At 41.0% G+C, this 25,446-nt stretch overlaps 1 protein-coding gene across 2 annotated transcripts in view; it reads right to left on the bottom strand.

Annotated features, from left to right (window-relative positions):
- The window catches only part of PTPRQ (protein tyrosine phosphatase receptor type Q), a 113,688-nt gene that overhangs the window by 72,977 nt on the left and 15,265 nt on the right, over positions 1–25,446 (bottom strand). The window contains exons 12-26 of one of the 2 annotated variants that reach the window (XM_088677020.1): positions 24,767–24,897; positions 24,208–24,337; positions 23,388–23,538; positions 23,195–23,301; positions 21,262–21,359; positions 18,700–18,865; positions 16,691–16,951; positions 15,583–15,743; positions 14,579–14,690; positions 13,742–13,968; positions 9,427–9,496; positions 8,695–8,894; positions 6,399–6,633; positions 3,424–3,552; positions 1,421–1,567 (exon numbers count right to left, since the gene is read on the bottom strand). In XM_088677020.1, the coding sequence (XP_088533146.1) occupies positions 1,421–1,567; positions 3,424–3,552; positions 6,399–6,633; positions 8,695–8,894; positions 9,427–9,496; positions 13,742–13,968; positions 14,579–14,690; positions 15,583–15,743; positions 16,691–16,951; positions 18,700–18,865; positions 21,262–21,359; positions 23,195–23,301; positions 23,388–23,538; positions 24,208–24,337; positions 24,767–24,897 (2,325 nt within the window). Of the gene's footprint in view, positions 1–1,420; positions 1,568–3,423; positions 3,553–6,398; positions 6,634–8,694; positions 8,895–9,426; positions 9,497–13,741; positions 13,969–14,578; positions 14,691–15,098; positions 15,288–15,582; positions 15,744–16,690; positions 16,952–18,699; positions 18,866–21,261; positions 21,360–23,194; positions 23,302–23,387; positions 23,539–24,207; positions 24,338–24,766; positions 24,898–25,446 lie in introns of those variants that run through there. The other variant, XM_060279680.2, reaches the window with a different exon arrangement.

The raw sequence follows: 25,446 nt of genomic DNA, 5'->3' as shown, positions 1-25,446 counted from the left end.
CCTGCAGTGGTGCACAGAGTTGTGTAGACAAAAGCTGCAGTTACACAAGTACCCTGCAACTTGCCTAGAGTGCACTGAGATATGGTGCATATTAGTTATATTAGAGTCTGGTCAGTAATTTCCTAAAACTTCTGGATCCACGAAGAACCTCTTCAAGAGGGGCAACATCACTGCTTCTTTCAAGGCAATGGGCATAACACCCTGCTGAATTGAGATAAGTGCACCACTGTCTAGAACTGGCTACCAAATATTTGGTTTGGACCCTCCAGTCAACAGGGGTCAACAGAGCACCTTGTTGGCTTCATTGCCTCTACCACAAGTGTTCTGTCCACATCCTCGGCTGCAACAATTGAAACTGATCCCACAAGGAGCTTCAGGGACTTCTAACAGACCTAATGGAAATTATGCATATGAAAGTCGAGCTTGATTGTGAATGTTGTATAAAATCATGCTACCTTAAATAAGCTGTAGAAGTAAGGTTGGTCTGCAAAACTATGAAATTCCAATTTACTATTTATTGTAACCACTTGCTGCCCTCTAATGGTCAAACAGCTGCTGAGAATGAAAGATGATTTTCATTCATAAGATGTAAACATGGGTGCCTACAAGGGATAATACAGGTGGGAGGGGGTGTTGGGCGGCACTTTTTAAAGTCCAGCCTGACTTCAAAAGCAGTAAGCAAATTAAGTGAAAGAGCAGGGTTGTTGCTGTTGAGGGATTGGTGGGGAGGCAGAGAATATACCATTTATGTACATTTAATTTCCATTTAATTTACTCCTGTACATAATCCTCAAACCGCTTTACATTTTGTATTTTTCAAGATTCCTAGTAGAACAAACACATGTAGCTGCTTCAAATATAACAATGTGTACCAAAGAGTCAGTACATATTGACCAACATTCAAAATGGCAATTAAAAGAATTAAAAAATGAGGTTTGGGTCAGGAGATCAGGAAAATGCTTGTTTAAACTGGTGTGTTTTCAAGATCCGGCAGAATGCCAATACTGATCGGCCTCTTGTATTTCAACAGAATTACTCCGGACATATGTGTGATGGGTCCCTTTTTTATCCTACTTGTTGGAGTGTTGGGGAAGATGGGTGTTTGTTCCTTTAACAGCTGCATGAGAGGCAGAAATGCAGCCGGTACTTTTCCTCCTTCTCTCCCCATAGAGGGAAATGTAGAGTTTCTGCCAGTCATGCAGCTGCTAAAGAGACTCGAACCCTGTCAGAAAATATTGGTAGCCATACTTATTTATACTAAACTATTGTAGAAAGTATGTAACAGTTAACTTGGACACTTCTAAACATTTCACACATGTTTTTCACAGGCCACATTTACAAACACTGGCTTTCCAAAGGACGAGATGAAATAGAATATATCGATAATATGATGTAGTTTGTTATCAAGCATGCAACTTACCTCCTGCGGGAGTGAAAACAGTTAGGTTTGCCTTGGGCCCCACCCCGGCACTTGTCTCAGCAGCCACAAAAGCATCATAGGTTGTGAATGGTATTAGATTAGTAAAAGTGAACTTGAGGTCTTTTGTACTATTATCCAAGATATGGCCTGAAATGAAGAAGTAAGTTTAAAATAAATAAAGGGAAAAAGAACTGACCATTTCAACTGACCTGGTCACTGTTGTTACATTGAGTAACAACTGTGACAGGCAATTAATGTTTAGTAGCTAGTTTATGTCAAGTATGTGCTGTGTTCTAATGAGCCGTGTTTTAACAAGCTCTGGTGAAATTGGTTTGAAAGCTAACTACGGTGCAAATGAACCCTGCCCATTAAGCCAAAATAGAAAAACTGCTTTCTGCTCACTATTTCCTGCAGCAAATTTTCCAGCCACATTTTTCATTGACTTGTTGGGATTAGAGTAGATAACTTGGTGCTCACCAGATGCTATAATACAACTTCCATCAACTTCTGCCTTTGTTGTCAATGGTCAGGGATGATGGGAGCATAGCTGCCAAGTCCGGATCGTAAAGATCCGGGATCGGCAGCGCGCGCATAACCGGAAGTTGCGTGACGCAACTTCCGGTGGCGCTTCGCCCTTCTATGGGCATCAGAAAATGGCGGCGCCAGCGCCGGAAGTCGCTTCCGCGCATGACCGGAAACACGTAAAAGCGACTTCCGACGCCGACGCCGCCATTTTCTGATGCCCATAGAAGGGCAAACCGCAACCAGAAGTCGCGTCACGCAACTTCCGGTCATGCGCGGAAGCGACTTCCGACGCCGGCGCCGCCATTTTCTGGTGCCCATAGAAGGGCAAAGCGGCACCAGAAAAATGGCCGCCGGGAAGAAGCAAATTAAAGGGACAATGCCGGGATTTTCCGCCAAACGGGAGACCGCCGGGAAACGGTAAGAAAAAAGGGGTTTTCCCGGCGGATACGGGATACTTGGCAGCTATGGGTGGGAGCTGTAGTCCAACATTTGGAGGGAAGCCCAGCCAGATGGTTGGGGTATAAATAATAAATTGTTGTTGTTGTTGTTCCCCTGCCTTAAGGCATGTCTGCAATGCTGCTGACCCATTTGTGTTTTTGTCTCAGGACTTAGCTGATAGGGTAGCATGGAATTTCTTTTTAAGCAGGCATAGGGTTAATTTTATGGGCAGAATATCTGGGCTTTTACAGTGCAACAGGCAGAAATCAAACAGCAATATTTTCACATCATTGTCTCCATTATTAGGGGAAATTGTCATATTATTTTTTTTGTTGTTTTGTACCCTAGACACACAGGTGCATCTCATGAAAAGAGGGCAACCTGAATATAAATATCATTGGACCACACAGACTAGATTATCATACCCAAACTATACCTGCATCTGTCTTCAGTGTGGGCGGATATTAAATTGGCACAATACTCAGTGCAATTCAATTTTTTTAAAAATATATAATTTTAGTCCTTCAAAAAGACTTAGCAAAAACTTAAAATCAAAATCAAATAAAAGGTAGTTTTGAATAAATTCAAATTTCTTTTTTGAAAGATAGACCAATTAATCCATGCTTGCAGTAATGCAACAGTAAGCCTTACATCTGACAACAATGGAAAATCACAAAGATATTGACACATATCTTTGATTTTATTAGTCAGGTAGGGATTTGAAGAAAGGAAGAAAGGTACAGTATGCAAAAGGTCAGGGAAGCAGGTCCACACATATCTTCAGAGACAAAGGACACACTGCTTTTTATTTCAATATTATCACACAATCCACTGTTCCAGGGAATGGGGAGGGGAGAGAGGACCTAAGCGAGGACATTAAATAAATGTTTTCACCAACAGACATTGGAAATGGAAAACAGAAATTATTTCAAATCAAAAATTTAATTGAGCATTATTATAGCCATAGTTTTTGTTTGTTTTGTTTTCAGACCAAAAGAAAGCATGAAAGACAAGCAAAATTACATTTGATGCAGACTTACCCAGTGGTCCATATAATTCAACTCTGTAGCTAAACTTTCCAGTGACAATGGTTGGTGGCTCCCAAGAAACTGAAAAAGACTTTCCTGTAATGTTGACTTTAACAAAGTTTTGAGGTGGATCTTCTGGAACTGAAATGAAATGAAATGAAAAGGTGCTTTTAAGGCCATAAGGGTTCTGTCCTCTCCCCCATGCTTTTTAACATCTACATGAAGACGCTGGGAGAGATCATCAGGGGGTTTGGACAGGGTCTTCATCAATATGCGGATGATACCCAGCTCTACTTCTCTTTCAAATCAAAACCAGTGAGGGCAGTGAAGGTCCTGTGTGAGTGTCTGGAGGTGGTTGGAGGATGGATGGCGGCTAACAGATTGAGGTTGAATCCTGACAAGACAGAAGTACTGTTTGTGGGGGACAGGAGGCGGGCAGGTGTGGAGGACTCCCTGTTCCTGAATGGGGTAACTGTGCCCCTGAAGGACCAGGTGCACAGCCTGGGAGTTGTTTTGGACTCACAGCTGTCCATGGAGGCACAGGTCAATTCTGTGTCCAGGGCAGCTGTTTACCAGCTCCATCTGGTATGCAGGCTGAGACCCTACCTGCCCGCAGACTGTCTCGCCAGAGTGGTGCATGCTCTAGTTATCTCTCACTTGGATTACTGCAATGCGCTCTATGTGGGGCTACCTTTGAAGGTGACCCAGAAACTACAACTAATCCAGAATGTGGCAGCTAGACTGGTGACTGGGAGCGGCCACATAACACCGGTCTTGAAAGATCTACATTGGCTCCCAGTACATTTCCGAGCACAATTCAAAGTGTTGGTGCTGACCTTTAAAGCCCTAAATGGCCTCGGTCCAGTATACCTGAAGGAGTGTCTCCATCGCCATCGTTCTGCCCGGACACTGAGTCCAGTACTGAGGGCCTTCTGGCGGTTCCCTCGTTGCGAGAAGCCAAGTTGCAGGGAACCAGGCAGAGGGCCTTCTCGGTAGTGGCACCCGCCCTGTGGAATGCCCTCCCACCAGATGTCAAAGAGAAAAACAACTACCAGACTTTTAGAAGACATCTGAAGGCAGCCCTGTTTAGGGATGCTTTTAATGTTTAACAGACCAGTCTCTGACATCCCATTTTTGGGCAAGATACTGGAGTATGTGGTAGCATCTCAGCTCCTGCAGCAAGGGGGAAAGGTGGGTATTATTATTATTATTATTATTATTATTATTATTATTATTATTATTATTATTTCTCTGCCCACAGATATGGAGGAAAGTTTCAAGAGGCTATTTGTGCAAAGTTCATGTGGTATATCACTAAGGATACACTATTTCTGGAATGCGGCAGTTGACATATTTTAGACTAGAGGTGGGGAACCTCGTGCTCAAGGGTTGAATGCAGCCCTCTCGGGTTCTCTATCCAGCTCTCACGATTCCTCCAGGCCACCCACTTTGCTGGTCCTGCTCTGCATCTTCCTTGAGTGCTTTTGTTTGTCTGGAATGTGTCCTTGAACCATGGCAATGCCTCTTGCTTGCCTGGATGAAGAGATTTGGCAACGGAGTGTATGTGTGTATTTAGAAACCTTTGACTTCTGCACACTTGGAATGCAGCCTCCTGCAGAAAGGTAAAAGTCACACCTGTTGCTCTGCCCACTGTTGCCCTCTCACCCCACTCACCACTGCTATGTGCCCTCTGGAAGGTTGCCCATAGCACGTAGCCCTTGGGTTCAAAAAATCTAGGCATTCAGGCACATAAGATTAATTAAAATATATATGTATTTGCAGAGAGCAAGAGAGATATACTAAGAGGCCTAAAAAAAGAGAAAAAGTTGAAAGCCAAAAAATGTTGCAGACCATTGGCTAAAAATAATCTTGGGAATGAATTCAAACTGTCTCGAATATTCACTTGAACACTTTGTTAGTGATATCCCTGACATATTGCTATTTCTGCACAGCTGACAAAATGTTTCAGCTGCTTGAAGTGTGACAACGATTAGGTCAAACACGACATTATTCAAAGGCACTGCTGGACATGAAAAAGGACAAATATTTTATATTACACTTGCTGTCAAAATGAGAACAGCTGCTAATGAAAGGAAATAAATCTCTCATCAATTCAAGGATTTTTAGGTGCTTATTGAAGACGGTGCTATCCTGATGCCAACTGTAAGGGCATTCCCTACAATTAATGTATTATTCTAAAATGTTAATCTTGAAGTTGGTTAAGCAGGACTGCAGTTCTAGTTGGGAGACCCGCCTTACTCAGTGAACCATTTCAGGGTTTATATCGTGGTCAATCATTTCTCGTCCTCGTTTATTCATAGGAACTCACTAAGGTGTTAACATGCTGTGCCAGCAAAACATGAAGATATTTGTAGTGCAGAAAAGTAGAAATAGTACCCATATGCTATCCCTAAGAAGGCAAATAGCAGCCGAGGGGTGGAAGATCAGGGGGGGGGGGGAATAACACTGGGTGAAAGCATTAAACCCACTCCTAGTACAAAGGCTGCTTTTCAGGAGCATTAAAAGAATTACAGATCTCCAGCATCTTATCTACTTTGACTGTTAAACGGACCACAATGTGGGTTCTTTATTGCCATGTTTGTTGTGCCTGCAGAAATTAAACCTTTTATATTTCTTTATAGGAAACTGCAGGTTTTCCACAGGCAGATGGGCCACTGCTCTGATTCATCAGGCTCTTCTTATTTCTTAATTCATAAGACTTTTTTCGTGGAATTATTATGGATGGAGTGGAGGGTTGTTGTTGTTTTTTTGTCCCTTCCTAACTTTAGAGGGGTTTCGTGAGTGTTGTTGTTTTGTTTTGTTTTAGAAATTCTCTCTCCTGTGGTCTGCATTCTGCAGCCTTCCCAGGTGCCCACACTTCCTGAGAACCCTAAGACACTCTCAAGCTGGTCTTTTGCGTAAGCATGTGAAGCCAGGAAGATTGCCTACACTATAGCTGACATCTCCCCCCTTAAAAAAATACATACCTGATTCTGGTGTCCTGACAATTGCACTGTCAATATAACCTGCTTCGGTAGTAACTGCAGAAACTTCAAAAAGGTAAGTCGTGTATGGCCTGAGATTAGTCACAACAAAACTGATAGGCTCATTCCAGACGGAGATCATTTTGCTGGGAGCCAATGTACTTGGGGTCAATATAGTAGTTTTACTAGAAGTAGTTGAGGGAGTCGTAGTACTCCACAAAAACGATTCACTGTTATCCTGTAAAGACAAAATAACTTAAGAATAACAATTAGCTTCATGCTACCTACAACATGATAAATACAGAGTCCATAGGAATGTTAATTATGCACCCAAAACAGAATATGACAAAAAACAACAACTTTCCTTAAGAACTCTCTAGGCAGCAGTATAAATAAGGGGAAATTAGCTGCATATTGCCATTTTTGGTGTAATTTCTATTTATTCTTTTGTCAGTTCCAATACAGGCTATTTCATAGGCAAGTACAAAATGATGCAGCTCCAATTACTGAGTTCTGCATCAACACTTGCAATTTACTATTCATGGACCTGCATACAACTCTGGTTTCCATCATGGTGTTCTGTTGCGCCAGAAGTGGCACATGACCCGGAAAGCTGTCTGTGGACAAACGCCGGCTCCCTCGGCCTGAAAGCGAGATGAGCACCACAACCCCATAGTCACCTTTGAATGGACGTAACCGTTCAGGGGTCCTTTACCTTTTTTACCTTTACACCTGAGAGAACCAAACTTCCATTTCTAGTGAAGCATTTCCAAATTACATTTCTAGCACTCTCCATCTCTGTTATAAAAATTATTAAATTAGGTTGCACACTGATAAATGTTACAGGTAGGTAGCCGTGTTGGTCTGAGTTGAAGCAAAATAAAAAACTCCTTCAGTAGCACTTTAAAGACCAACTAAGTTTTTATTTTGGTATGAGCTTTCGTGTGCATGCACACTTCATCAGATAACAACTGATAAATGTTGTTGATCTATGTGGCCTGCAACAACATGTAACACAATGGATGCAACGTTACTGACTGAGTAAATAGCACTCAATGTAGAACCTATTTGTCATGAAGTTTGGAAACTCTGTGCTGCCGCAAATCCATTTGCTTGAATGAAATGTAAACCCAAGGTCTTAACCTGCTGGAGCCACTAACATTATATATTTTACAAGACTAGGATTCTACCTTTTAATTAGTTTGAAGTAATTTTATCATGTTGATTAATGTAACTAGGGCTCTAGTTATGAAAAGTCAGGCATATAGATGTCTGATTCTTGCTACTACAGGCTTTAACTTTCAACCATGATTGAGCAATGAGTTGGGTTATGTGACATTAATTGATACAAAATTCAAAAGCAAGTCAAGGATTGTGTGAGACATAAAGACAAAAATAATGTAAAAAGTATACATTGTCCCAGGTAGCAATTTCCTTTTAAATGGTTCTCATGCTAGCAAAGCAATCCTATACATGTTTCCTCATTGAACCCAATGGGTTTATTTCCAAGTAAGTAGATAAATGATTGCAGCACAATCCCATGTATGTTTCAGGTAAAGGTAAAGGTAAAGTTGTGGATGACTCTGGGGTTGCGGCGCTCATCTCGCTTTACTGGCCGAGGAAGCCGGTGTACAGCTTCTGGGTCATGTGGCCAGCATGACTAAACCACTTCTGGCGAAACCAGAGCAGCACACGGAAACGCCGTTTACCTTCCCACCGGAGCGGTACCTATTTATCTACTGACATGGTTTTGAACTGCTAGGTTGGCAGGAGCAGGGACCAAGCAACGGGAGCTCACCCCATCGTGGGGATTTGAACCACCAACCTTCTGATCAGCAAGCCCTAGGCTCTGTGGTTTAGACCACAGCGCCACCCGCGTCCCTATATGTTTACTCAGAAGTAATTGCCATAAAATTCAATGGTGCAATGGTGGCTATATCTATGTAAAGCTATTTAGCCTTAATATGCAAATTCTGTTATAAACTTGGGACAGTTTAAGCAGCAGCTTGGGGATACTGTGAGGGTAGCTGCTAAATTGAAAATTTGAGGTGGGACATGCATAGATGGTCCACATGCTTTCGATCACAATCTGCAGCATACACTCACTCTAGGGGGGAAAACATCCTCGTTAGCCAAGAGATCAATGCAAATCAAGCTGCAAACGATAGCACTGTATCAACTTCTGAATGAGTAAAGACCTTTGGGATTTTTTTTTTAGATGAAATACATCTTTCTAAATAAAACTGCAGATAGATCAAATTCTTGTCTACCCATAACCAAAACATTTTACATTACTTACATTGCATTCTGGTAGCCTTCCAGACAGAAGGTCCTCCACTTTAACAGAGACATCTTTCACGACTATCCCACTTCTTGCATGCTTTACGCTAATTTTGAAACTGGTTATTTTCCCATTTGGCTGCCGGGGTAGGAACCAAATCAGGTTTACAGCAGAATAGTTGAAGGCTTCAACTGTGAGATTCACCACTTTACCTGGAGCTTTAAAAACAATGTAACATTAAATAGGCTTCAGAACTAAAACATTTAATTATCACTTTTATCTTGGTGAGAGTCAAATTTTAATACATGAGTATTCTAGCCAGATAGTCTATACTTGGCGGATGAAGTAGCTCATTATAGTGCCCAAACCTAATTTCTCTGTTCCAGTTTGATCCAGAGACTGGCTCATCAATGTATTTCTAAGCAGTTCGCTGATGCACAGCTGCAAACTCTCTCAGGCCCTCACCTTCTCACTCGCAGAACAATCCACCCACACACATGCACAAAAATGCCAAAAGAAATCCTCTTGCTTAATTATTCTAGTAGCCTTGTAAAAATAACCGGAATTCTCAGCTGCATAAGGGCAATATTCTAGGTAAATTCCAAAACTAGTAACAGGAGAAGCAGGACTAACTTGTCAGCATCCCAAATATTCTCCCAACGTTCACCCATGCATCTGCACTAATACACTCCCCACAGTGACATAATAAGCTAATAAGCTAGATAAAAATCGTAACATAAATCAAGTTACCACTTTCTGCAGTTTGAAAGAGAAATGGGTCACTAAATACTCCAATGCCAGCACTGTTTTCAGCAGCAACCTGCAATCAACCCAAATTAGTGCTGTTAGGATAATTATTTTAAAGCACAAAATAATTAATAATAAATTAATAATTTATTAATAATAAATTATACATTTATTATAATAATAATAAATTACAAGACAGCATACATTCCCGTAAGCAAAAACATATCATAAAAATGGGAAGTTCACCTGCACTAGCATCTTTGAAATGAGAAAGAGCTGTATAAGAGCAGGTGAAGGATGCTACATAAAAGGTAAAGAGACCCCTGACCGTTAGGTCGAGTCACGGTCAACTCTGGGGTTACGGCGCTCATCTCGCGTTATTGGCCGAGGGAGCCGGAGTACAGCTTCCGGGTCATGTGGCCAGCATGACAAAGCTGCTTCTGGCGAACCAGAGCAGCACACGGAAACGCCGTTTACCTTCCCTATTTATCTATTAGCACTTTGACGTGCTTTCGAACTGCTAGGTTGGCAGGAGCTGGGACCGAACAACGGGAGCTCACCCCGTCGTGGGGATTCGAACCGCCAACCTTCTGATCAGCAAGCCCAAGGCTCTGTGGTTTAACCCATAGTGCCACCTGCGTCCCCTGGCTAGCATCTTTGAAATGAGAAAGAGCTGTGTAAGAGCAGGTGAAGGATGCTACATAGCTCCTATTTATTTCAATGGAGATGTGGATGGTGACTGCCTGTTTTAAAATTTCACTGTCAACAGCTTAATCCTGATTGCCCAGGCAGGCACATTCTGTGACCCAGAACAGCAGCCAATAATGTGACTGCAAAGCAAACAAGGTCTCACTGGGTGACTAGGGTACAGATTCCAACCAGGCAGATTCCCCGACCTGAGCTTGGAGGTGCCATAGTCAATCTTCTCCTTAGGCCCCTCATGGGGTCCTCCTATAATATGTTGATCCTGTCCAATGCTATTTCCAGCGTCATTCAAGCAACACTCTTCCACTTAACAAAGGAAGGTCATAATTTCACTGAAGGAGAGGCGGAGAAAACTCCAACCAGGTGCAAATCAGGTTGAGAGAATGAAAATCTTTCTGGCCCTGTCAATGAATGACCCAAAAATGTTCAGTGAAAACTCGAACATGAGGGTGCGTGAGCAGGAAGCTCTCAAGACGAAATGGCTCTGAGCTCCAGAGGAGGCAGCCTTATATAGGCTTCACCTCCCCGTTGCAAGGGCTCATGGGACAGTTTTTCCCCATGAGCACATTGCACAGACAAGATACTGGACAAAACCTTGCCCAGTATTTTTGCTGCAATCTATGGACCCCAGTGTCACCGGGCAAAGATGTCCTGTGCTTATTGGCATGGAACGAGACTCATCAAAATCCAGTTCAAACAAAATATGGCAACATTTATTGCCAATTCACAGTAGCAAATTGTTTGAAGAATAGAGTCATGCCTGGTAAATTAGCACACTGGGAGCAAATGCAAGCCCCAGTCACTCACAATGTCAATTCCATAGAGACATAGGCATATGAACATAAGGAGAGTCTGCTGGATTGGGCCAGTGGCCCATCTAGTCTGACATCCTGTCCTCCCAGTAGCCACCCAGGTGTCTGTACAAAAACCTTAGGCAGGACCTGAGCACAAGAACACTCTCCTCTCCTGTGGTTTCCAGCATCTGGTATTCAGCAGCATTACTGGCTCCAACACTAGCATAGCTATCATGGCCAGTTGATAGCTAGCATCTCTATCTGCCTCTCCTCCATGAATTTCTCTGATCCTCTTTTAAAGCCATCTAAGTTGGTGGCCATCACTGCCTCCTGTGGGAGCGAGTTCCATAGCTGAACTACATGCTTCATGAAGAAGTCCTCTCTTTCCTCTGCCCTGAATTTTCCAACATCCAGCTTCACTGAATACCCACGAGTTCTAGTGTTGGGGAATTTCTCCATGCCATGCGTCATTTTATAAACTGCCATAATTTAAACAAAACAAAACAAAACAAAAAACTATGCTATGCACCAACCTTGAACTGGCATTGGTTTTCACCTTTGGGCCACCTCATCTCAAAAAGTGAACAGCAGAGACAGAAAATATCCAAAAGCAACGAGACAAAGATCAGAGGCAGAACAGGCTTCCATATGAACAGACAACAGAAATTGGGACCAGTTAAGATGCAAAATGACATAATTTTTTGGGGGGAACACTTCTGTTTGCATCCTCAAAGCAACATAATAAAAATAGAGCATATACAGAAAGAGACCGAAGATGCTTTAATCCAATATATAGTTCTATGTGATGGCCAAGGGTCACATAGGCTATGCAATTCAAAGCCAGATGTTTGAGGTGACCATCCAAGCTCTCATTTCTACACCAGTGCCAAGTCCACATTTCTGTGCAGTTACAGGACTGCAGTAGAGCTACAGATAACTGGTTCACTATGTGGAAATGAACTCAAAGTGGCTCTGTGATCATCTGAATCTACCCAACGTCTAAACATACATGTGGAAACTCATATTAACTCATTCTTAGGTACATATTGTTAGACTTATGACATATCTTAAGAGCCTTACTGGGCACTGGAGTGGGTCATGAGTATGGCCTCTGCAATTTCAGCGGTACAAGTGTCTCTGACCTGTTGAGCCAAGCCAGGCTCAACAGGCCAGCTCCAGCTCCATAGACACATGAATTTCCTAGACTTAAACACACACAAAATGATGTCTTCCAGGGTATAAATGAGAGCTGCCATAGAACAGAATGGAGAAATCCAAGTGCAGTTGTGATGAACCTGAGCTTTCATAGCACCAACATCCTGAAATAATGAAATAATAAATTCAGCAATGTGAGCTGAAATGATGGGTACTAGGAGACTTATTTTTCATGGAATAAGAGGTTTACTTTAAAGAAGAGAGACAGCAAATGCTCTCAGCTGAGTGATAAAAGGAAATGGGCTTAACCTTTGATCTTTACAGTGTCTATATTATAGCCATATTTGCGTTTTGCAAGGGGAATGGATGATGGTACAATTTAAGGCTTTTCAGAGGAAGAAAATTTCGTTTGCTCTATTCATAAAGTGTGAAATATTGTTATAGGATGCTGATTGTGGGGTGGGATCCATGATTGGAAACAGTGTGAGGATTTTGTTGGCTACAATAAATACATTAACCAACACTAAAAAGTTAAATCTGTTGTCAAAATCCAGTTGGAATAAAATTGATAAGGGAGAGGAAGGAAGGAAGGAAGGAAGGAAGGAAGGAAGGAAGGAAGGAAGGAAGGAAGGAAGGAAGGAAGGAAGGAAGATAAAGCATTTGGTTTATTAAAACATAAATATCATTCTGTTTAAAAAGCAAAAGTATTCACTAATCTCCACTATGGCTTGGACACAAACCTTGTGAAAGAAGAGAAGACAGTTATGCTCAAGCAGGGGGGGGGGGCTCATTTTTTCAGCCAATTCCCACCTCCCAGTGCTCTCTCCCAAAGGGTTCTAAAGAATGTTTAGGGAAGCTTTTAATATTTGATGAATTATTGTATTTTAATATTTTGCTGGAAGCCAGCCAGATGGATGGGGCTATTATTATTATTATTATTAAGAATTGCTTGGCTTTTGGTGGGTTGCAAGGGGCGGCAATGAGGAAGATGAGTGCATTTCTTTGGATTCAAACCTGTATATGCTATGTTATTTTTTTTTATCAATGTACAGTTCAAAGTAATAGCTACCATTCAATAATGGACATAATTATTTTTCCCAAACCTCTGAAAATGGAAAGTGATCATTTTAAAGCAATCTCTGGTTTGCAGTAGTTCAGGTTAACAAGGCTTTTAAATCATAAAATGTTAATAATAAGCCATCTGTTTTTTAAGTCATAAAATATTTTGGATCTTTTTTTAAACAAAATCCTCTGAACAAAATGAATTAACCACTGTGGTATAACATGAACTAAAAATGAATTGCAAAATAGTAAATTGCTTCCATTTTCTTAAGATTAAACCACCTGTAACCTTAATTTCATTAATGTTGCAATGATCATGTGCTATGTTTATAATAGAACTAGGCTTTCTATTTTGAAGTAAAGAACTTTATATCTATCAATTAATTGACCATGAATAATGAATGAACAGAGATGAAACAACGAGAAGGCAAAATGCAACAGTCATGCTTTCCTTTGTGCATATCAGGTGTGCAGTGAGAAGGTAAAACAGTGAATTAATATGGTATCTTTTTTTATCCTACTGTTATACGCAATAAAAACTATATTTTAATTTGCACTTTGCAAGTAATTAGCAAGCAGGCAGAAAACAACCAAGCACGTACCTGAATCTCATAAGTTGTTCCAGGGTTAAGATTGGTGAGAAGAACTTCCAAACTGTCTGGCTTTGTCGTAACCTGAGTATAAGTATTTTGCATCCAAGGGCAGACCTCTTTATATTTAACAATGTAGGATATAATCCTCCCATTTGGATGTGGTGGTGTGTTCCAAGAGAGAAGAATTCCTGCAGATCCAACTCTTTCCCCCGCAAGGAAAACAGGAGGTCCTGGAACTGTACGAAGGACAGGCTTTTAATTAAGTTGTGCGTGTATACCTCTGCTGCTAGTACATAATAACGAAAGAATTTGCCAGCAAAGATGTCTTTGAGTTCTTAAAGTGCAGATACTATGAAGTTGGCTTTCTTTAGCACTATTATGAAAGATGATAAAATGTGCCAAGTACATTCTTTCCATAAGAATTCAAAAAATGGAATGCTGCAATAGTCATAGACGAAATAGATCTTGATGCCAGTTTTGTTTTTCACACACATTATTAAAGCTTCCTTAGCACCAGGCTTCTGCACTTTAAACACTACCGATTTTTTGGAAGTGGAACTCCCCAAGAAATCATACGAAAGCAAGCTGCTTATCTGATCCAGAAGTACTTGTATTTTGGCCACTCCGTTTTAAATAATGCCAAATTACTATTGATTTTTCAGACACATATCTCTTTCAAACACACGAACCATTTGCTTAAGAAATGATATCTTTCTCAAACAATTTAACACAGAAATGAACAGACACTAATAGAAAGACACTAATATAGCACATTGCATATATTTTAAAGGGTACGTGAGACCTTTAAAGGAAATAGTCACGCGCAATATATGGCAATAAACTCACTAGTTACATTAGTTGTCACTGTTTTGCTGACAGGTGAGCTGTACGCCGAAGAGGTAACTGAAGAAACAGTCACATTGTACAATGTTCCAGGAGTAGTGCTCGAAATATCAGCCTAAAATAATAAATTAACCCAGTTAGAACTACAGCTTACAATTTAAACAAAAGCAAACATTAAAAAAGCGGCATTCATATTACAAATATTCACAACACACATCATATTTAAATACTTTTCTTTAAATATACTTTTCACATTATTGCGATATGAAAGTTGCCTATTAAAAGGTGTGAAAAGGTAACACTCAAAGAGCACAAGATTCTTCTGCCAAAGAACAACTCATCGCAGAAGCTCTGTTTACTGCATTCTAGGATTCTGCAGAATTCCCAGGTTAGTATCTTGCAGCTAAAAACACTAGAATATTCTGTTCATCTTTGCTGAGGCATCCTAGGGGGAAAAACTTGTTGAGCTGTCAGTTTAAAACATAACCCACCAAAACCATTAGTTAGCATTCTTATGAAGTACCTGTGCCTTTGAAGCTCCAATAAAAAACAAAAGCAAAATAACATGAAAAACCATGGTAATTATATATATTTTTTTCAAATACAGGAATCAAACAATGCTCCTATAACTTTGTGATGGCTAAAGAGGAAAATGTTGCCTGGCATTAATGATTTAAGTCTAGGTCTTCCTGGCAAGTACACAATTAATGAGCCTGTATTACTCAATAGCTCTGCCCTGCCTTTGTTAAACTATTCATGAACCCTTAAATGACTGGCTGGATGTCTGCAGTGGACTTCGTAAAAGTATTATAACTGTTGTTAAGGCAACAAACCATAGATGTTGAAATTTGCTCTCACAAATTTGGCATGTGTACTTTTGAATCCTCATCTAAGCTTTAAAAAGCTTAAATAGAGAGAACGTCATGCTTGGCCAATTTTTCCTATCAGCAGAGCATATGAACAATTGCTGACTATCCAAGCACTACAAAACAAAAGCCCCCACATACCTGATACTCCCCACCTCCCACATCTCGGATAGAAACAAAGCCATGAGGAGGTGTGAGAACCACATGAAACCTTTCCACGTATCCATGCGGCAGCCTCCAATGTAGAGAAAAGGAATGGGCCGACACGTTGAAGACTGTTAGTTTCTGTGGCTTTTCTGGCTCTTGGAGAAAATTCATTTATTATTATTTTCCACTAAACTGTACGTATTATCACACACACACACACACACACACACACACAAGCAACCCTAAAGTATACCACAGCCCTGGTTATTCACAAGTCATCTGTCTTTGTGTGGTGAACAGAGGACCAAAATCTGGAAATTTGCAAATATCAAAATTCCCCATAATCTGTTCACAAATTGAACACATACACTATATGTAGAAACCAACGATTATTATATTATTACTAAAGACAAATACCCATGATTCCTTACTTTCTTTCTTAAACTGAATAAAAACAAGGGACAAAGTTACTGTTATTTTTTCATTTGAGCATGAAAATAGCAGGTAATGCAGAAGGCGTTTTACAGCACTCGTACTTAAATCAAGCGTGAAACCTGACCAGTGGAAAACAAATCAGGTATGGGCTTGAACTGGAGTTTCTCTTCTAAAATACTCTGCCTGGATTACAGCTACAAAGAAAGCACTCATGATCCGAACCTTAAAAAGCATTCAACTTCAGAAGTCTATTCCTACCCTGAGTTCACATAGACTCAAATGCATAGGTCTCTTCTGCCACTGAAATAAATGGGTCAGTCCTGAGAATAGGTCAGTTTTATATGTGCTGCTGAGTTCCTAAGCTCTTTAACAAATTCCATCTTTTTTCCATCTTCCATCAGGGATATTTTTGCAGGACCATCTCACTCTGCATGTGCAACGCTTTCTGATATGAGTAAATGCCCAAATTAAGTAATCTTACACGTCTACAGAGTTCAATGGGACATACTCCCAGGTAAGTGTATGATTGCAGCTTTAAAAAGCGAAGCAGCCCATGTTTTCACGAAGCCATGGAGGGTTAAAACCTTTAAAATGGACTGCAGTCAGTGTGCATAAATATTTATTGGACCCTTAATAAATAAATATAGCAGCAGAGAAAACTACAAACCTGCAGTGATTTCAGTAAAGGCAATTGTACTTTCAACACTCCCTTTTACTCTTTGCAGTGTGAAATTATAAATCCCGCCAGCAGTCAGATCTGTAAGGGTGTAATGTGTCCGAGTCCCTAAAATAGTATATTCCTTTCTGAATGTACTGTTTGATACAGACGCTTTATAATGGGTAAAGTTGGTCTTCTTGGGATTCCATGTTAATGTAGCAGAGGAAGTATTTACCAGTGTTAAGGTTAGACCACATATCTTCATTGGTTCTGGTTAGAAAGAAAGAAAATAGATTATACGTATAAGGCAAAAAAGATTAAATAAGCACATTTCACTTGACAAAAGCACTCAACACCTTTGAAGCTGGTGCTATTAAGAAATCCCTTTTAAGTGACACAGGCTGGCAGCTGATGACCAGTTAAGTTTGATAGACACCTATTTAGTTTATCAGTCAACCGAACAACATTTTAAAACTTGTACCTAATGGAACTAAGTTCAACTCCTAAATCAGATACACATTGGCTACATTCAGTTGTGATGCCAATGGCCTAATGTGCACCAGTTTCCCCTCTCCTCCAGCTTCTTCCATCTCCCCCTTGACGTGAGACATCCCCTCCTAGTTTGAGACAAATTAGTTTCCTGGTCTGGAGCTGCAAGATTCCACAATCTGTAGTGTGAGCAGCTACGGAAGCAAACTAGGGTCATATCATGTGCAACAGAGGGGAGTAAGTAAAGGCAGAACTCAAAGCATAGCACCAAACCATGGTTTGCTATTACATCTGAACATTACATCTGACCTTGGGTAAGTCGCTATCCTTCAATGGTACTTATCAACCATCTGGTTGATCTATATCTGTCAAAAAGCCAGTTTCATAACACAGCAAGTATCACAGGGTGAAAGGAACATTAGAAAATTGAAACAGAAGTGGTAGCATTATAAGCAGGAAAACATACACAATATTCCAATGTATAATGGGGAAATAACCATAACCAATGAAACGTAATGAAACATTGGTGGACATAATTCAATTACAGTGAACACACAAGCTAATACTTCCAGCAGATTTTGCTCATGTATATGGTGGTAGATCTTGCTCAATAATGGCTGTAGGGTTATTCACAACAAATTTGCTTCAGGGGTGTGGCCTACAATAAATTAATTGAATACAAAATTTGGCTAAGCTACTGGAAGTTTATCATGAAAACTGAAGCACACAATTGGCTTTTTGTCCATTTCACACAGGGCAGAATTATAAACAAATGGCATTTGTACCCATAGAGGTGGTTAGTAGAGAATACAGTGGTACCTCTGGTTAAGAACTTAATTGGTTCCGGAGGTCCGTTCTTAACCTGAAACTGTTCTTAACCTGAGGCACCACTTTACCTAATGGAGCCTCCTGGCGCCGCCACGCCGCCGGAGCACGATTTCTGTTCTCATCCTGAAGCAAAATTCTTAACCCGAGGTACTATTTCTGGGTTAGCAGTCTGTAACCTGAAGCATTTGTAACCCGAGGTACCACTGTATTGAAATTATACCATCGGTTGTCACATTGTTTTGTTTATTTGTTTTAAACCAGGATTCCTGGTTCTTACATACAACTAAGTTGAAATTAATTGAATCCGGAAGTAATGTCGGTAGAAGTCCTCTCCTGGGATTTGCAGGAAGAGGTGGGGAGCAAGAAGCACATGACCCCAATGCTTTGTTTGGGTTTGCTGAGTTTTGTGCACCTAGTGCTAAACCATGGCATCTGAACCAGCATGATATGCTGAAGCAGCCCAGTGTCTCACATCATATTCCAATATTCTCTGTACTGCTGTCAGGGCCATCTTAAGAATGTTGGGCACCCGGGCGAGATGATCGCTCCGGCGCCCCACCCGCCCCATTTCTCACCGTGGCGGGCGGGCGGGTGCCCTGCGCTACCCGGGCTTATCTTAGAGCCGGCCCTGACTGCTGTTCAAAAATATTTACACTGTATTTTGGGGAGGGAGGAATATAAATTATTTATCAGGAAATTACTTGTAGTGACTTTTCTCTCCACAGCCACACTAAAGTCTTTTCCTTTAATGGTCTTTACTTGAAAAACGTATTCTACGCCAGGCATCAGATTTTTCACTACAGCCCTGCCAACAGCAACTGCAGTCGTATGAAGAAAACCAACGCTCGTTGCCAAACCATGGGAAAGCTAGAGAAGAAAAGCACATGTAGAGATTATATCCCAAGTAATTTAATATAATTTAGGGAGTCAGTCATCAAGGCAGCAACAGCACCCACCAATAGTAACACAGTGAAAGATGTACACATTCGTGCCATTGTGCTAGTGTCACGTTATAGTCATTAAGTAATATTTTAGTAATTTAGTAACATTATTGTAATTTAGTAAACTATCCGCATTTGTTATTTTAAAAATAGTGATGATAAATCCCTGCATTATCTGAATCTGCATATGTGGAAAACCAGAAGAGTTCACGCAATGCTCTAAAAAAATAAATACTACAGCAGTTTTCTTGCCAAGGAGAGGAGAATATATTTGGATTCAATTCCACTCTTCTTATTGACAGAAGTGATGGAGTCCCATTATGGCAGTATTTGAACAACACTCCAGGCCTAAGAGAAAAGTGAATGCCTGTGGCCTGTCTCTAGGACTGCTTCTACCGCCTATGACTTTTTCTCAGGTGAGCTGACTAGGGCGCTTGTGTATGCCCAGCCAGTGGCAGTGCAAGCCGATCGGGCGCCTGGGGCGGCACACATGCCCTGCGCCTGGGGGCAGGACCAACCGCTCACGGGAGTGGGGCCAGCTGCCCGCGGGGCCTCCAAGGCGTCTGCCTGCCTCCTCCCACTCAGCCACCCTACAGCTCGGGGGGAGGCAGTGGAGTCCCGAGCTGTCAAAACAAAGGGTGAAGGCCGCCGGCACAGCTCCCCTCTTTCCCACGACAGCTCAGGGTAGGCAGCAGGCTTGGGAGTCATGGGCAGGTGGCGTGCCGAATATCACCCCCCCCCTCAGGGATGACACCCGGGGCGGACCGCCTCTACCACACACCCCTTCTTCCCCCACTGTGCCCAGCCCATTCATGCTTTGCACTGTGGCTTTCTCCATTGGTCTTATGCAACATGCTCTCAATAAGTCATCCACTCTCATATCCCTAGGTGTGCTGTGTGTTCTTAGGGAGCGGGGGGGTTGCAAGAGCCTGTATATGTGATTGCAGTTCTTATGATCTTTGTGTGCATTTGTTTACCTGCGTCACACTGTTGTTGCATGTGGCTATTTGACTGGAACAGCATGTGGTGGATGTAGCTGGGGTGCAACCCCCCCCCACATGTGTTTCCATTCCTGTGCTGGTATTTTCCCAAGGCCTTACAGTGCGCATATACCCAATTAGAGGTTGACTCTGCGTTTTGGATTGTTGTGTACTTAATTCTTGCTCTGCTGGCCCAAGACTCTGCTGGCACACACACACACACACACAGACACACACCCCAGGCTTCTGAACTGACTCAGGATCTGACATAGTTTTATACCAGTCTCATTTGCACCTCTGTGCCAGGATCTAGTTTGCAGGATTGCCCTGCTCATCAGTCAGAGGGCTGTGAAATGCCCAGGCTGACTGCTTCAGGTCAGTCAAGAAAGCGAGCAAGAAACTAAAATCACAGTTCTAGAGATAAAGGATTTCTGGGAAGTAGGAGGATCTGTCCCAATAGATACGTGTGCACCAAACTTAAACTGAGGCAAGTATGCTTGCAAATTATAACTGAATACAAAATGCAAAGTAATGAACTAAAAATAGGGATATAAAGGGAAACAATTGACTAAAGCTGCTTTTTTTGTATTGTTTTCATGCCATTAATTCCTAAGCGTGTAATGAAAATTGGATGAGCTTGGCTGATTAATTTTAAATGAGTAGTAAAATGATCCCATTTGTGCTGGGCACTTTGCTAGGCAACCACTCTTCCAAAGCCTCCCTTATTAATATTTCACACTTAATCTCATTTATTCAGAAGGACTGCTCTAACATGGCTGGTTGCTCTGCGGTATGTCAGACAATAATGTGATGTCATTATGATCCATATTAAATGACAATTTCTTTCCATAAGAACATCTGTACAGAAGCACAAACAATCTGGAGTTTGTAATTTCCACACATGTACATATTTAAAAAACACACGTTAAAATTCATAAAATATTCTAGGACGAATAACAAAATAGATTTGTGGTTGATGTTTTTTCTTGCTTTGCCATGTCAAAGGAGACATAAGGAGATATTTGTGGTTGTTTGATACAATACACCCACTGAGGCTACAATGGATAGTGAGAGTAAGGGGAAAGAAACTACTTATCTCTTTCTCTTGGGGCAATTTTTTTTCTTTATACTGTATATCATAACCTCAAGCTGCCTTTTTCCGTGCTGGGTAAAAATACATGGTTTGGGGCAAGCACGTGTATTTTGTTTTGTGTGTTGCCTATGTATTTTGCTTTGTTTTCTGCACACAGGCAGAAGAACCTCCTCTGTGATTGTCAACCTATATGAATGGGGCGGGGAAAGTAGGTCAATAAAAAAATTATTTACATACTATTTTTCTTACCTCAAAATGATCAAAGCTTCCGTTGGGCAATCCCCATGACAAATAAACTGTGTTCTCTTCTATTCCAAATGCCTGTAAATCTATGGGTGGATTGGGACCTGGTTTAAAGAGATAACATTAAAGTGATAAAATTAAAGAAATGATAATAGTCTCCTTTAAATTTGCAGTTCTGAATGTGCAAGGAAGTAAGGACAGTTGCTAGGGAATGTGACCTCTTCTCCAATTCAGTTTTGGTATGAATCATGGCTGTGCCAGAATATAAAGATGTGTTGATTTATGGTTCTGAGGGCCAAGAGGTCAATTCAATCTTTCATGGATTTTTTTTTTTACTTTCCTGGGTTCCTCTCTCACGGTCTTTAGAGAGTAGAACGGGATTATCTGTTCTCAGATCTTGGATAAGAATTATGAGGTGCATGCCTCTCTGTAGCTCAGGCAAGCGGAGTGTTGCCCTCTAGATGTTGCCAGACTGCAAATCCCATCAGCCCCTGCCAATGTGTTCAATGGTCAGGGATGATGGGAGTTGGAGCCGAGCAATCCTTGGGAGTGTCAAAGGATCCTTACCTCTGTTTTAGCTAGCTTATGCTTGGGATTAAAGGCATGATCCCAGTCTACTGCTGGTGAAGAACCTGCATATGGAGACCCCTGTAGGTTGATTGAGTGCATTCTACTCTTTCCTCCCACTGTAAATAGCAGGCACAAAGTTGGGGCTGGTTTTAATTAGGACCATGGCAGGAGAAAATAAACAACTACACAAGGTGAGCTCTCTTGTACACACAGGCAGTGAGAATAATTGTCAAGGTGAATGGGAGATCTGTCTGGGGAGCACACGCAGCCCCAGAATGAGACAGATCTCTCTGAGCATCTCTTCCTGATGAAGTGCAGCCCGGGACGTTGGCAAATCAGTCCCAGTGTGCACCAAAAGGAATGTGCGTGCACGCTCTATCAGCAGAGTATAGCAGAAATGATTGTGGAGCGTGAGTGTGTGCATTCTAAGTATTTATTAAGCAATATATACAGGACAAAGCAATCATGTTGACCTTTCACTTCTTCTCCAAGAGAGAGAGAGAAAGAAAAGTACAGTACAAAAGTACAGTACAGCAGAAGAGAGATAAGACTGACTTCCGTTCTCACACTTTCCAAACCTAGAAAACGAACACTGACATGTGATGTAACAATCACACATCCAGCAACGGAGGAGTGAAATGCTAACAAGATCGGCAAGGATCTCTAGCTAGGCCTCCCCTTTCACTTAATGCTCATTCTCTGGAGGACAGCTAACTTACGTTGAGTCTGGATGGGGATATGGGAGGCGGGCATGAACCTCCCACTCAACCCATTGAGTCGCCACCCACAGCATTCAGCCTGGACATTGAGATCCAGCTCTGAGGGCAGTTCCCTCATTGCGAGAAACGAGGTTACAGGGAACTAGGAAGAGGGCCCTTTCGGTAGTAGTGCTTAGACTGTGAAACGCCCTCCCAACTATCTGACTTTTAGAAGACACCTGAGGGCAGCCCTGTACAGGGAGGTTTCTAATGTTTGAGGTTTTTTTGTCTTTCAGTACTTTGTTGGAAGCTGCCCAGCATGGCTGGGATAATCCAGACAGATGGGTGGCTTATTATTATTATTATTATTATTATTATTATTATTATTATTATTAGTCTATTGTGCCTATGTGTTAGGAAGGGGAGAGAACAGGGCTGCCTTGAGTCCATGGTGCTTTATTTATTTACTAAGGGATTTTAATGCCACCATTCAATTAATCATTTAATCACCATTTTGTGGGATAGCTTTGCATCATGTATCAAAAACTGCAAACAATTAGAAACATCCCTCACATGTAGATACTGCATCCGTAGTGAAGTGCTCTTAAATTACAAATGATTGCATGGACATACTTTGAAAATCCAGAATACAAAGGGGGGGAAAAACTTACAAGTGCTGATTTTTAAAGTGGTAGGGAAGCTTCTCTTTAATCTGTTCTTAGTAACTATTTTAATAAAGTAGTCAGTGCCTGAGGAAAGGCCGTCAAATTTGTACTTCCTGAATAATTAAGAAAAATATAATTAAGAAAAACATTGTCTAATCATTCTGTGGCCAGAAAGTAATGTGTTATCTTTATACAATACCTTATATCTGAAGAAAACTTTTCTTCTTTGCTGTAGTTTTTGCAAGCCAATGTAATGATGTATCCATCAAATACACCCAGTGCTGGTGGCCAGGTAATAGTTATTGACCCAGAGTCTTTACTGAAATTCATATACTTAACTGAGCTTGGCACTATCAACAAAGATTATTATGTTGAAAATTAGCAATTCAAGCATATATTGGTAAGCCAACAATTATTATCTCCATCCATGGAAGTTTTTAAGAGGAAGTAAATATGAAATTATTAACAATGCTTAATGGATAGGATTTTGTGCCTGGAAGCCTGAAGTTGGAATGGCCAAGTCTAATTTTCCATAAATAACTCCTTACATAAAATAATAGGATTTGATTCTCCAGCTTCTGAAAACAGATAAGGTACAGCACAGGAAGGAAACAGTAGCAGTCTTGATGTTTCTGCAAGAGGTTACCACTTTTTTACAGTTGTACAAAGCGCAGAAATAAACAATTAACTTTCCCCATCTCTAATAATTACTGTATAACTGTTCTTGTAATTTTGTATACTTTGCTATTGCATGGAAATAATATTTTACCCAAAAACTGCCTATGCACAATTGAATGTTTGGAGTCTTGACCCTCACTTCATCTTAAGACTCTTATACAAGTTGCACATCCCAGTATGCCTTGTTAAAAATATATAAACGAGAAAGCATTTATCGCTTTCAATTTACCCATCACACAGAAATCTTTTTTTTAAAGGATTAGCCCTTTAGTGTATCAGGATAACAAAGGTGATGTTTGCAGCAGCGGTATGTTTTACAAGCAGAATTTTGTCATTCTTACCTGTCTCTATTTGTATGCTTACAGGAAGGCTGTCTTTATATCCTTCTTTTTCAGTTTTAACTGTGAAGTTATATAGTGAGCCAGGGATCAGACTGGAAAATTCTGCCAATTCTTTTGTGACTTTTTGGACCTACAAATCAAACAGAGGTAGTGTCTTCTTTGCAGTTTTGAAGGTGTGTGTGCGTGTGAGCACAATCAATGCACATGTAATTATTGCAGTCAACTTGTGCTGTGACCTCATCCTGCACATATTAATCACTGCCCCTATTGACACTGCAGGACCTGTGCAAGCTGAATGGCAGGGACCGGAGACTACAAAGTAGCAGTTCATTTTCTTTCATCTTTCCCTGTGGACTTCTGGTTTTGCAAGCACCCAATTACCAAGGGTTTGAGAACCTAGGCACATACGTAATATCAGCTGGAATAAAAATGCATTCAATACAGCAATACAATAGTAAAATGTCTGTGTGGGTTCATCTCTTTTTAAAATGACTACAATTCATTTGACAGCAGTGATTTCATTGGTGATATAAAACAGATGGATGTTTTTTTAACATACCATGAAAATACCTGCATAGTTTCTGCATGTGACTTCATACTGCTGAAAGTTTCCATCTGCTCTATCCCAAATAATCTGTATTGAAATATCTGTAACTCTGCCTTCACATACATTTAGTGGATCTGCAAGGCCTGCAAAATATGTGAAACATGTACATCATACATTTCATTTCATTCATGTCATAATAAAGAGCCAGAGTGGATGAATGTCTGAGCCTTTTGGATTTCTGCCATATCCAAATGTACCAGCAGAGACCTTTCATCAACTATGTTCAACCCCAGCACTCAATTTACTTCAGCTTATGGGTTATCTTTTATTTTCAAAATTAGTTCTGCAATAAAGAAGCTCATAATTTTTTTTTGAATGTCAGAGAGAGAGAGAGAGAGAGAGAGAGAGAGAGAGAGAGAGAGAGCAGGTATGCCCAAATTCTGTTTTCCTGAATACGGTGCTTGTTTAGGGCCAAGAACAACTCATTTTTTACCACAGTGCCATTAAACTTTGGTAGAGACATCTAGGACCTTCTAGAGCTACCAGGTAGCTGTTCCAGCTTTAGAGACTATGGATCGCATCCAATAATTAGTCAGCAGTTTGTGCAATGGGACTTCTTCTCGCCCTGTGCACACCAATGCCCCCCCCCCAATCTTTTTCTGGAGCAGAATTGGAAGGGACACACAGGGAGA

The sequence above is a fragment of the Zootoca vivipara genome, chromosome 9 (assembly GCF_965207765.1).
Source record: "Zootoca vivipara chromosome 9, rZooViv2.hap1.1, whole genome shotgun sequence".
NCBI classification, from domain to species: Eukaryota; Metazoa; Chordata; class Lepidosauria; order Squamata; family Lacertidae; genus Zootoca; species Zootoca vivipara.
Note: the sequence above shows the minus strand (reverse complement) of the source record. Positions and strands in the feature narration are given on the sequence as shown.